General features: G+C 46.4%; 1 protein-coding gene across 1 annotated transcript in view; it reads left to right on the top strand.

Moving 5' to 3' along the window:
- BOP1 (BOP1 ribosomal biogenesis factor) overlaps positions 1-13,841 on the top strand; it is a 572,762-nt gene that overhangs the window by 498,249 nt on the left and 60,672 nt on the right. Inside the window, exons 5-9 of the mRNA XM_085604482.1 lie at positions 4,564-4,681; positions 6,451-6,552; positions 7,177-7,389; positions 7,563-7,724; positions 11,998-12,078. Of these exons, the coding sequence (XP_085460608.1) occupies positions 4,564-4,681; positions 6,451-6,552; positions 7,177-7,389; positions 7,563-7,724; positions 11,998-12,078 (676 nt within the window). The remainder of the gene's footprint in view (positions 1-4,563; positions 4,682-6,450; positions 6,553-7,176; positions 7,390-7,562; positions 7,725-11,997; positions 12,079-13,841) is intronic.

The following is a 13,841-nucleotide window of genomic DNA, read 5'->3' as shown; positions in this document are numbered from 1 at the left end:
AGAAGCTCCATGGATAGTGCAGAAGGGGTGATGGAGTTGGGGTGAGGGTGAAATGGACCAGTAGGAAAGGAAAGATGACCAAGTCGATATGAGGAGGAATTTGGAATGTAGGGAGCAGATAAAGAGGTGCAGTAAAGGCTGTTAAGAGGCATGAAAGTTGGTGGAAAATATGTTCCATCTCACTTTATCTCACCTCCACCTCTTCACCCGTCCTCTGCCACTGCAGTTCCTTCTCGGTTCGGTGTCCTCCAAGCCTCTATTTTGCCATGCTTCTTCCAGCATCTGTTGTAACACCCCCCCCTTTCTTTACTATCACCCTTCCTACTTCTCCTCTTCCATAGATTTTCCTTCATCACCGCTGCATCCCTTCTCAGCATTGCTCTTTCTTCCTCTGATCTCTTGCATCGCTTTTGCTCCGCTCCTCACCTCTTCTCCTACTCTTGCTCTTCCCTTCTCACCTCTTTCTTTACTCTTCCTTAAGCTTCTCTCTGACCTTTTCTACCATTTCGCTTTTTAATCCATTGGTCCTTTCGCTTGCATCACTTTTCTCTTTTGAGCTCTTCTGTCATCGCCTTTTCTTCCTTGACCCTTTTGTACCGCGGCTTCTACTTCTTTGCTTTTTTGTCTCTTTCCTACCATTGCTCCTACCCCTTCACCCCTATGCCCTTTCTCCAGCATCAGTTTTCTTTCTTCATCTCTCTAATCTTCCCATTTCCATTTAAACCTCCTCATCCTTTTTCACCGTGGTGCTTACATATTAACTATTCTGGTATCTCCCCGCCCCGCTCCTCCGGATGGATAAAAAGTGCCCCAATAACTATCTGTTCTTTCCTCATTCTGAGGCCTGTTGCAGTCCTGATTCGAGTCTGTTCACATTCGTTGGTAAAAAACAGCGAAATGTCAACAGGAAACTAATAGAAAGGCGGACAAACCTGCGGCGATCATTCTGTTAAATCTCCTGGGGAGCAGGGAACTGTGCACCTTCTATTTACATACCATCCGCTCCTTAAAGACCAACGTGAGAGCACCTCTCCGCGGACTACGAAGGACCACTGGACCAACGCAGGCCTAGAGGAGCCAAACCTGGCTACTTCCAAAGCCTCGTCGCCTCCCTGAGCCAGTGCAAGTGGCGTGTGGGGGGGCTACCAACCACGCCGTCTAGATTTCACACACGCCTGTCGCAGCTGTTGCTCTTACTGCTCGTCCACAATTACCACCATACAGGAAGCCCTGCCATATTACTCTTGCTTGAAGAATCCGTGTAATGGTGGCACCTAAACCATCCCATTTTGTGCCAGTTCCAAGTGTGTGTTGACCAAGGAAGAGCACTCGAAGAGCCAGTGGGATCCAGGGCTCATGCCTGTTTACAGCTAGTGTCCCAGAGATGAGGGAGCCTCCCCTGAAGTCTGCTCACCCTGCAGGAGGGCTGTCGGACTCCCTAAAAGCCTGCGCGCCTGCTCCGAGAAGGACGGAGTGTGCCTGGCCCTACAGAAGGAGAGGCTTCCAGGAGGAGAAGCTCAGTGTTCCTGGAGTGACACGTCCAGAGGAGCAGACTCGCTCACAGGAGAGTAATCCATACTGATTGGAGCCATGAGAAGTCTCCCGGCCTCCGTGTGTGGTGCATGTGGCACACATGAAGCATCAGCAACCGGAAGTGACACCACGCCACCCGGCGTCTCCACGAGATGACCAGAGGGACCAGTTTCCCATGTCCTTCAGTGGCTGCCAGCTCTGTGAGACCGAACCCTACCGCAGCTGGGGAGGACCCCACCGGCCTGCAGGCTGCCACTGCTGAAGCCGAGGGGCGGCTGGAGGAGTCTGCCATGCCGCCGTGCATCCAGCCTGAGGATCCGAGAGCAGGGCCTCTGCCCACCATGCTGTGCCAGCTGCCTGAGGCCTGCATGCAACCGTAAAGAGTCCGCCAGCTACTCGTGTGCCAGAGTGCATCCAAGCAGCAGGGACCACGAGGCCTGAATATGGAACCTGGAAGACTGTGCCTTGCTTTTGTAAGTAAGACCAGCACTGGGCTGAGGAGTGACGTATTGTGTCTGTTGTTTGGCTGCTTGGGTTCGGAGTGTCTACCAACCCTCATTACCTCCCTCAGAAGCATTTGCCTTTTCAGCCTGGCTACCCTGAGAGTCCAGTGCAGAAGCTGTGTACATGGCCCATCGGTTGATAGGCGGCAGCACACCGCCTCGGTTGTGGCCCTTTGGCCCCTGTCTGCTCTCTGGCCCTCTGATCTCAGTCGGATCCTTTCATGTCACCAATCGTCAAACCTCTAGCTATGTGCTCTTTAGTCCGCCTCTCTTACCTCTTTTACATCACTTACTCCACTCCGTATTCTTGCGCAGTGCTTCAGATCTGTAGTGATACTGCCCAGGGCTGCAGCTCTTTCTTCTCCCAAATGCTGGAAAACGCCATATTCCTCTTATAACCGATTACCCCCTTCTAGCACGCGCTCATATCATCCACTCTGCAGAAACAACACTCATGCATGCAACCAGCTTCATCGCTTCGGCCTATCCTAATCCATCTTCGTACCCCTCAATCTCTCTGCCGCCGTGTTGGAGATGGTGTATCATCCTCGTCTACTATTCTTCCTGGACCCTCACCCGCTCCGCCTTCAAGCCATCAGGCCACTCGTTCTTCATTGTGTTACTCAGTTATCCTCGCCCATTGCCTAGGGCTTAACCGCCTGCGTCTCAGGCCTATAACTCTGGTTCAGGGCCTTTAACAACCGGTATAGCCTTCGGCAGTGGGCTATAATGCTATATCGTAGCAGCCTCTCTGTACCCCCCCCCCCCTCCCTCAGCATGTCTTCACTGCACTGGACAGTGTCTTAGAATTTGCCTCCAGTACCCTCCCTAGGCATGCTCACACCTCATCCAGTTGCCACCAGCCTGGCTGGCACTCGGCGAAGAGGAAGACCCTCCGGCAGCTATTGGCCCTTCTATTTAAAGGTGTTTATGACTTATCACCTTACAGCCTTTGTGCCACCCTGACCCACTGTGACATACAGTAGGTTATGGAAATGGTCAATCAGAACTTTGTAGTCCCATCCCCACAGCACCCTTCGAGATCTAGATTTTGCTCCTTCTCCCTACTGGGTCCCCTACTGGATTCCGTGAGTGTAAAATGGCTCCTATCCGTAGCAGGCATTTTCCGACCATTGTAGCCTTCAAACATTGTATAGAAGTACTTTCCATTCTCTTAGTCTTTTTGGTTATTATTTTTGCATTTCGTTATATGCCTGCAACCGCTGGTTACGCTCCCAAAACCGTGCCAGTGATTCTCACTAGGAGCTCTTAACCTAGGATTTGTTACCACCCATCGGTCATTGATGCTTTCTAGGGCAGCTTCTCTCCTCTTTTCGAGATATGAAGGCTCCTTAATAAATACTGCACTAGAAACCAGGCAGTGATGACTCTGGGGGTGTACTTTACTGAAGCCGTTCGGCGAATGGATTTTCAAAACTATTTGGAAACAGTTTTAAAACTCCCTGAAACCTGTCCAGGTGCTCTGTCTGATACACATGTTTGTACATTTTACGTTTATTTTATAGGTTACTTTTTAGGGACGTTAGTAGTAGTTTAGTTGGATTTCAGAAAATGGCTGAGAGTCCAGGGCCCAACTCCATAGAGGTAGGCGACCGCCCGGCTATGTTTATACTTTTCTAGGGACCTTCTACCAGTGCTGTAGGCCAGTCAGCTCCAGCAGGGTAATTCAGTCTACCTTCACCCTCCTCCCACCCCTGCATTCATGATGTGGTGGGCTACATTCAACCCAGCGTTCAAAGTTGTGCAGGAAGTGTTTGGCAGTATAGTATTCACACACCTACACCACAAGATCTATTATAGATGTATTATAATCCTCTAGCCCATGTGCCACACATATAATGTAGGCGGATTCACAAAAGCATTTATGGGTACAGGAAACCGTGCTACAGTAGCATTCCTTTACAGGCCTCCGGGAATCAGCCCTGTAACGTCAAACTCCCTGTTGCTACTACTTTGCATAACCCAAAATACCTTTGAGATCAGGTCCATTGTTTCAAACAAAAGCTGTTTTCAAGGTGTGATTGCATCACAAATAGCCTGACACTAGTGTCAAAGCTAGGAGACATTTAAAGTTCATTTTGTCTCCCCATCCTCTGTTTCCTAGTTAATTCTGTATCTCGCTCCATCTTATCTGCTTGCAGCAGTTTTTTTACTCTGTATCCTCTGTCTTTAATCTCTCTCTACCATCTCTGGGTATTACCGTCACCATGTTCAGGTCTCACTTGAATCAGGCTGCATTTCAATCTCCTCTGGCATCTTTCTCGCCTATAGCGCTCCCTCTTCCTCTCTCAATCTTTCTGGCTCCACTGTCTGCTTGTTCCTTCCTCCAAATTGCTCACTTTATTCCAGTGCATCTCCTAAAACCTGTATCCTTTTTCCCTCTCCATTTTCCTCCTATCTACCCATTTTCTTCTGACACCCGATTCCTCTTTCCTTTTTAGTTTTGACTTGCATTGTTCATGACTTACCATGAACCCCTGTCTTATAATGTGAATCATCCATACAGGCGGACAGTTCATGACAAGATGACTGGAGCTGATATCAAACTGACAGACGAACAGGTCGACCTAGTTCATCGTCTTCAGAAAGGCCAGTTTGGAGATGTTAACTACAACCCTTATGAGGTAAGCTGAATTCTCAATAAAACAATCCATTAATACAGGGACTTCAGATAATGTTTCGGCACAGTGTGCTTCATGTAGTCCTGCATCAGGATGAGAATTATGGGAGTGGGCTTGGGAAAAGGTAAAGTTAGTTTCTGCAACAGTCCATAGATTTGTAAGTCTGCTGGGCTATACTTTTTTTTAAATAGCCTCCATTGGGCTGCTGGTAAAGGTAAAGTAGAAGTCAATATTACTGAAAGTGCAATAGAATGAGCCTGTTCGGTGGAGTGAGACAAGAGGGTGTGCTGTCCCCTGTATTGTTTATTTTATAGATTAATCAACTCAATGTCTCTGAATACCGTAACTCAAGATGTCCCTATGCCAATTCCGCTCCTATACCTGTTCTTTTATATTCTGGTAATGCTGTGCTTCTTGTCTGATTCCGGAAGCCTTGCGTTGCTGGGTACGTGCTTTTTCACAATTTGTCTTATCTTGACCTGTCAACTAATTTTACTCTCACACCGTGGCTTGTGGCCCTAAGCACTATTTGTTACACACTCTCTGTATCATTGGGAATAGCTAGGAGAGTGTGTACAGATTTCCATATCTAGGACTCGTGTTTGATTCTAATGGATCATGGGCGGAAAATGTGAAGTACAGAAACGTCAAGTTTACACAAACCGTATGTTAACTTTTTAGTGTTTGTTAGGCCGTGGGAGGCAAGCCGATCTCTTCTCTTTTAGACTTGTATACCAAATAATGTGTGCCTACTGCTAGTTTTGGTCGTGGGGTATAGGATTTTGCAGACTGCTGGGCATTGCGAGTGGAGGAGAATCGATGTTGCAGTTGTATCCTCTTCAATCTACTTTTGCCATGAAAAACTTGCCCTGCCTTATTTTGCGGATCTTAAAATAGGCCCCCTTTTGTAATGGCTTTCAGTGCGGATCAACCCTCGGGTCACTCTTAGCCAAAACATAATTGATGATTGTATTCGATGTGAGCGGCCCTTGAACATTCCCTGGCTTGAATATGTTCAGCAAACTTTTGAAGATCTATGAAAATCCTCCTTATTTGACAACCCTCTGACTAAACGTAAAAATGATTTAAAAAATTCTGTGAAACGTCTGTTTATGGACTAAGGGAAAGCTTGGAACTACGAAAGCCCTTAGTGAGGAACTATGACGTCCTAAGAACTATCATTGGTCTAGAGCCGTATTGGTTTTACGTATGTAATAATTGGGAGAGACCTCTGTTGAGTTTTAGAGCACACATTGTCTTATTTGTTGTGCTTTCCACTGGGATATTATGGTGATCTGAATGGGAATTTCTTTTTTCATTTCAACTCCTTCTACTGCACTTTACATCATTCTATAAACTTTATAGAACTTTTAGATTACAATTATTAGGACCTCTTGTAAGGATGCACAGTTTTAATCAATGTTGAGTTGCCCTTAGTTTCTTACAATTGTTACCCAATGCTGACGTATGTTTTACATTGGGTAGTTTTCTTAAACGATCTGGGTCTCATCGCAAATGTTGGGTTTTCAATTTTTTGTGTGTTTTATCTCATTTATATGGAATTTCAGTTGGATGGGGATTTTGTAGGAGTCTTTTATGATAGTCTTTGACATTCGAATAAAGAATTGATTGATTTGATTGAGCTTGTTCTGTGAATTTCTTCCAAGTGCAAGGATCCAATAAAGGTGCTCGCTTCTCAGCGGCAATAAATGCGGTATCGAGATCGATACGCAACAGTCAATGAAGTAAAACCTGCCTTGTTTCCCCCACAGCCTGCAGTGGATTTCTTTACTCATGAGATCATGATTCACCCGGTCACTAATCGCCCCGCTGACAAGCGGAGCTTCATCCCATCCCTGATTGAGAAGGAGAAGGTAAGACCCGCATGGTACCTTCCTGAATGTGGTTTCGATGTGGTATGAGAGAGTCTGTTGAACAGGTCATAGCCTGACCCGGACTCTGGGGTCTTCTCTAGTATGACTGCGGCATTGGCCAGGGAAATGCATCTGTTTGTAAATGAGTGAGCCTACTGATTTAAAAAAAAATTGTCTCACCGGATGTATTCAAATGAATCGCATCTCCTTGTAAGGACTGGGGAAGGTATGGACTCCCATTCATTGTTATTAAATCTGCATCAGTGAAGGGATTCAGGAGATTCTGCACAGTCCTTCCAGGGCCTTTCAATCCTAGCTGAATCCTGGTGACTTCTTTCACATAAATGGCACCTGTCGCCCCTTGTGCAGAACATGCTTCGCACATACAGGTATTTCATGCGGGAAGTGAATTTGGGATCCAGAGGCTTTCTGGCCGGGTGTGCGCGACAGGCATAATGTCCTGAGGTGCAGAGGGAGGTTGGGGATTGATGGTGTGTGTGCCAGGTGCAGGAACTACTGCTGCATCTGAAGGTTGTTTTGGGGTGGGGCTCTGGAATCCAGAGCATGGTGTTTCTTACAGCTCCACCCACAGGAGGCGCTCTGATTTCTGATTCTCCCCTGCAGGTTTCCAGGCTTGTGCACGCCATTAAGATGGGCTGGATCAAGCCCCGCAAGCCGAAAGAAGATGGCCCCCAGTATTACGACTTGTGGGCCAAGGAAGACCCCAATGCTATCCTGGGGCGACACAAGATGCACGTGCCTGCACCCAAGATGAAACTCCCGGGGCACGAGGAGTCCTACAACCCTCCGCCAGAGTACCTCCTCAGCGAGGAAGAGGTAATGGCTGCAAGCCAGTCCTGGAAGCCAGGCCACTGATTGGTGCACACATTTTAATGCCACGCCTCTTTTCACTGGGACTCCCTACAATGAATAGCGTATTTGCTGCTAATAGTTCTATGAAATGGTAATTCTCTCTTCTCTGCCTCTGACCTGTGATTTGTCCCTTCCAGAGGTTGGCCTGGGAGCAGCAAGAGCCCGAGGAGCGCAAACTCAACTTCCTGCCCCAGGCGTACAAATGCCTGCGCGCTGTCCCGGCATTCCCCCGCTTCATCCATGAGCGCTTCGAGAGGTGCCTGGATCTCTACCTGTGCCCCCGGCAGAGAAAGATGAGGGTAGGTTTGCTTCTTCATTTATTTAGAGCACTGGTTCCCAGATTGGTTAGAACCACGACCCACTTTTTAGAACAACAAGCACTCACTTTAATGGACATGAAGAATGATTAAAAAAAAAAAAAGTACGGAACTAAAGCATTGTTTGTTAGTGCACTGTCATTTGCAGACAGCACATTTTCCATTAAATGGCCCCCTACTTGCATATCCATGCAGTTTTACTGAGAACACTATATTGCACACAAATGATAATGTATGGAAATAGGTTTCTGTGAATATTTGTTATTTGTACATTATCAATTAAAGTGGCATTAGTGGTTTAAATCCTATTAAAACCTGTTTGCTGCCCACTTCAGGCTTAAAAAAATGTACTGTCATAACTATTATGAATGCATACAGTTTGTTTACAGGTATTCACGTTTTGTTGTGTGTTGCAATAAAATAACATCCTAATAGTGTAATATAATTCACTTTAATAACGCCTCACTTTGCAGTCAGAGAAAGAAAAGTAAAACCCACCCCGGAGGACCCTCCGAAGACCGACTCACATTTCACTCACTTGAAAGTGCTGTGTGGTTGGTAGCGTAACGCGAGTTACTGCTACTTTAAATGTGTTGGTTGCTTCCGCCAGGAGGATGATGTCATCATGATAGTGACACCACAGGAGGGTTTCTGGGTTCTGTAAATACATTTTCGTTTTGATAAAACAAAAACAGGCTTTGAGTTTTGGAGGGTCTTGCGCAGGTGCCTGTCAAGTTCTGACCTGGCAGTGTTCAAGGCTGGTATACAGGTGTATTTTGGACTCGCGTACCTTGTTTGGTACCAAGAGACCAGCGAAGGACGTGGAATGTTCTTTCCCATGTTTGTTTTCTTCTCTAGTCTCACGGCCTCGTTTGTACTTTGTGTTTAGATTCTGTGGTCCCCGGAGGGCACATACGAGGGGATCATTTCTGAAGGTAGACCTGACTCTACTTTCGAGGGCCATGTGCGTAGTGCACCCAACTATGGACCGGTTTCATTGATGTACCATGAATCGCTGGAACGACTATGGCATGGAGGGGTGTTGTCGCATATTTTCAAGTTCCTGTGGAGCCTGGCTAGGGATCATTTGAGGTTTATGCATTCATGGTATGACGAGGTGCTGATGGTGACAGCGATCCATCCATGATGAGTTCAGGTGTCTCATTAGTTACATCAGGTGCTTGTAACGTAGCAGTGGGAGCTCTTTTCTATCATTAATAGTTGGTTAGACCCTTAAACACGGCATGTCCCTGGGGACAGAAGGCGATCTCACCCTCTCATGCTGTCCTACGTATGTATGTAATTTCCATAGCCCAAAGCTAGCGACTGACCGCTTTGCCTGAGGAGTTGAGGAGGAGCGCAGGGCTCCAGCATCACTGGAAGTGATCTACAGGGAAGAAGGGAGGGTGCTGGAATGAGGCTTACACAGAGGGTCAGGCAGTGAGATCTGGGAATCTTTCAGAGGTTGGGGCCGGCATCCAGGTGGTTGCCCTGTGATTAGGTTTTGCTTTAGTAGTTTAGTTTTGGTCCAGCAAGTCTAGATAGAAATTATTTTCATGATCTGTGGTTATCCTGAAATCCTGGAATAGGTCTGTCTCTTCCAGTTCTACATTGGATATCTGTGGTCTACACCAGGATCTGGTGTGTGGAGACGTGTGCACCGGCTCCAGGATTGGGTTATCCATCTTCTAGACCTAGATCTAATCTGGTGGAGAAACCTCAAGATTATTGCTGTTTGCATTTAGCAACACTTATTGGTTCCAAATGGATTGGAGAAGAATAAATAATTTCTAGGCAGACCTAAAGTGGTCCGGGAGGTTTTCCGAAGTCGACCGGGTTATAGGGTGGTTTGTAAATTAATGAGCAATACATGTAAATTGAGCAATTAAATATTCAGGTGACAATATACAGAGGCAGAGACTTGCCCTTTGATACTATGCTCCTGCAACTGGTTCTTAAGACACCAGAGGTACGGAGGGAGTGGAAATTTGGCAAACTCGAATTGGAAAACCGCTTTTAGGCACCTAGTTCCTGCTGATCAACAAACTGCATCCTTGTCTGTGAGAAGATTTAGGAGTAAAACCTCATTTCTTTTTAATTCTTTTGTTATGGATTTTTTTAAATCCCTTTTGCTTCAGAGTGTCCTAAGTGCTATGAATATCCGGGGTGTTGGGCAGGGAGAGGATTGGATGCCGTAAGCATCTGATAGACTGGTTTGCTGGCCATGAACCCACAGTCTACACCAAACAGGGGGATCTTAGGAAGTCTCTTCTGCTGTGCCGCAGCATCGAACGGGACTTTTAAGGCTGGTCCACAAACCCATTCGTATTTTGGCCTCCCACTTAGTTTTGTTGAGACACACGACCTTCGATGTCCGGCCGACTGGCACATTATAAAGGTTCTGGTGAGGAGAGTAATCACTAGACTGTTGGTTGCTCTTTAATGAGTCATTCATTAAGTCTTGGCAAAGAACACACTGACATACAAACTTGGCTGATTGTGTACTTGCAGTGACGTAATAAATCCTTGCTCACTTTGCTACTGTTGTAGAAGATCTTCAGACGGACGGACGGACACAGACATGCTCCACAAAGCTCTATAGCACAGACCAGCATATCCTGTGCACACCCTATATCATCCAAATGCAGCAGCCCCTGCACATCTCCAAGAGTACATTCACATCACAGTCTTCACCATCCAAGATACCCCTCCCGCAAAGAGTCCTCCCCGACCAACAACCTCAATGCACACTTCCTGTGATTAAGGACTCTATCAATGGCTGCGAGCAGTACATAAATGCACTAGCAGTGCCTCCCGCTTCCCTTCATGCGTCTGCCTTTTCTGAGCCCTTAACAGAAAATGATTCAAAGTGGACATTCTTGGGTTTATCAGGAGCAAGAAATCGGGATTAAATCTCTTTAGTCCGAGGCGGCGGGCCTTCATCCATGCCTGATTACGTGAAGAGTTTGCAGTGTCCTAAGGGCATCTGCTGTCCTCCTGAAGTTTGAGCTGAAGTTTGGTATCTTGACCATACATGTGCAACCTACATTTTCAAAAGTAGAGGATTTGAGTCAAGGACACTGTATAGGCTTTAAAGAGGATCGGCGATTAGTTTGGTTCCTGAGGAGCTCCAGAAGTGAAGCTTCCGAGCATGATGTGGTAGTTAACCTTGCGGGTCGGTTCAAGACAAAGGTTGCTCACCACGTTAGCATGGTACCTTCGATATGCTTAGATTCATTAAGGCGGTGTTGCCATAGGATTGCTGCATTGATGGCCAAGGAGAGGTTGCACAGTACAAGTGCTCATGCATGCTGGTCCAGAGCTCTGGGTGCAGGCAGCTCTGTCTTACAACATTAGTGCCAGCGTTGGGTGAGAAGCCTGATGAGCTGCTAACAGAAATATTGCAGGTATTGTGTTACTTTCTTCGGGGGCACTGGTCTGCATGATACTTCTGGGATGTGGAGTATATAAGCAATCTGCTCCCCTCCCTAAAAAAATAAATACTTTGGGTTGTTCTCAATTTAAAGTTCTCAGAAAAACACAGCAACAAAATGTGTGTTTTGGAAACTATTGTCATATTAGTTTGTAGAGAGCTGTTAACATAATTCCCCTCTACTTGAATTATTCCTAGGGTATGTTATTGTATTATTTGATAGAAACAGGTTTGTTAATCCGTAAGCAAGCATATGAACTTCTTGGGTTGGGCGTCCCATCTGGACTCAGGGCTTCATTGATTCTAGAGAACAGGATGTTGGGGGAAGTTCTTGTGGCTTTATGACTGATATGCAAATGTGGAGAAGTGTGCATAGTCACATCATCAGGTAGTCAAGGATATTCTTTGTTAAGTGGAATAGATAGACTGTTTTAGGAGCTTCTAGATTGTGGTTGTATTTTAGGTACATACCGACAGAGGTGTCTAGTGTTTCTACTGGTTGGTAGAGGTGCATTTTTGAGAAAGGTGGTATACTTAAACAGCTCTAGAAGACCATGGGATGGGGTATCATCATGAGACAGTAAAGTAAAGAATTTTAGGTTTTGGCTCCACAGTCCTAAGCAGATGTGGAGGTCTACAGGTCATGGTGCCATCAACAGATTTATCAAGGAGGTCTCCAGATGGTGGTCTGTGAGTATGAAGTCATAAACGTTCATGAAGAAAAGACCACTAGCGATCGGGTGGGGGGGGGTCTTACTATTGTCTGTGAAGATGGCCTCTCTGGCGTTCCTCTAGTCTTCACCCGTCTCTCTTCTCTTCCAGGTGAATGTGGATCCAGAGGACCTGATTCCAAAGCTCCCAAAGCCGAGGGACCTTCAACCGTTCCCCACCACCCAGGCCCTGGTGAGTCCCGAACTCCTAAAACTAACCCTTGTTCTTTGCAATCGGGGTAGGCTTTCACCCCAACTTTAATCGTGTCTGGTGACTTCTGTTCCTCTTTTCTATGTGTGGCTCTCCCAATATCTGATACAGTAAGACATCAGAGATGCCTTTTTACAGTTCCATTTGTTGGTCAAATGAGAGCTTCCGGGCACATGAAAGATGGAATGCTTAAAAAGAACCACTGCCAAGCAGTGATATGTATTCAGTTAAGGCTGCAATGTGGGCTCAGAATACAGCAGACTTGTAAAGAGGTGTATTTTAGGGACATTTTATTTTACAACAGTAAAGAGGTTCGCGTCCATGACGAGAGCGCTCTACAACGGAAGAGAGGATGCCCATCACATTGCAGCTATTCGCCGCACTCAAATGTGACTTTTATTTGTCCTGATTGTGGCTTTATGCCTATACGCGAGCCTTTCTTGAGCACCATGTCTAAAAAAAATCACCTAAGCCGCTGCCTAGATTAATGCCAGATCAATGCCAGATCAGTGAGGAAACATTATGCGGATATTTTCGATCTGGTCTCTGACCACTCATTAGATTTTCTTTTTATTACTGAAAGTTGGTTAGATGTATCATCCAACCCCATTGTTACGCTGGCTTCCCCTGCTGGCTACAAATTACATCGTGCTGATCGCCAAGTAGGCAAGGGAGGTGGCCTTGTTATTATGTATAGAGCTAATTGGGCTCTTCATAGCGAAATCTCAAGCCTCTGGGGTGAGTGTGAAGCCTTGGACTTTAGCGTGAAGCTTTCAGCCCACTTAACGTTGGGTGGGTCGCTTATTTACCGTCCTCCAGGTACACAGTGTGTCTTTATTAAATCATGTGGAGACGCTATGGTCGAACGAGCAGTGCGATTCTCACATTACTTGATTCTTGGGGATGTCAACCTTCATTTGGATCAACAGGAGTCTCGTGAGTCTGCGGCTTTCCTTGACTCCCTACAATCGGTCCAACTAAGCCAAAGGGTCATGTATCCCACTCATCAAGGGGGTCATACATTAGACCACATTTGCTCGAATTTCTCGATTCAGGTCAATAAACCCTTGCCTGTCTCTTGGACGGACCATTTCCCGATCTTTTTTTTCCTGGGAATCCTTGCGGCCAGCTCATTCGGCTGCCTGTCATCGCCCACCGGCTTACAGCAAAATTGACCCTCCCCAGTTTATTAGCTCCTTGGCTGCTTCAGGCCTCCTTCCCCACCCCAAAGACTGTCTGGAGGGGTATGTGAATGGGTTTAAAACTTGGATCTCGGACTCTGTGTCTGCTCTTGCCATGCTCTGTCGGTCTAAGTTGGCAAGAGACTCGCCCTTTAAACCATGATTCTCACATGAGTTGAAAGACCTTAAACATGAATGCAAGGTTTTGGAGAGGGCGTGGCGTTCCAGTGGATATGGTCCTGTATCCAAACTTGCACTTGGGGCCAAACAAAAAAATGATTACGCTGCCATTACAGCCGCCAAAAGCCACTATTATGCCTCACGTATTGCCCTGGCTAATAATAATATGAAGGAAATCTTCACAATTGTTCAAAATGTTATGTCCCCTAGTGCACTGGTGCGAGCAATGCCAGTATCAGACTCCTGGTGCAACACTCTCTCCAAGTTTTTTGTGGATAAAATTTGCAGCATCCAAGCTACCTTCTCTGCCTCTGTTGGAGGGCGTACAGCTTCCTTGTCTGGCCCTCCGACGGCTGATATGTCTAATACGCTGTCAACTTTTGC

The sequence above is a fragment of the Triturus cristatus genome, chromosome 5_1 (genome assembly GCF_964204655.1).
Source record: "Triturus cristatus chromosome 5_1, aTriCri1.1, whole genome shotgun sequence".
Lineage (NCBI taxonomy): Eukaryota > Metazoa > Chordata > Amphibia > Caudata > Salamandridae > Triturus > Triturus cristatus.
The sequence above is the reverse complement of the archived record's forward strand: the minus strand, read 5'-3'. Positions and strand labels throughout refer to the sequence as shown.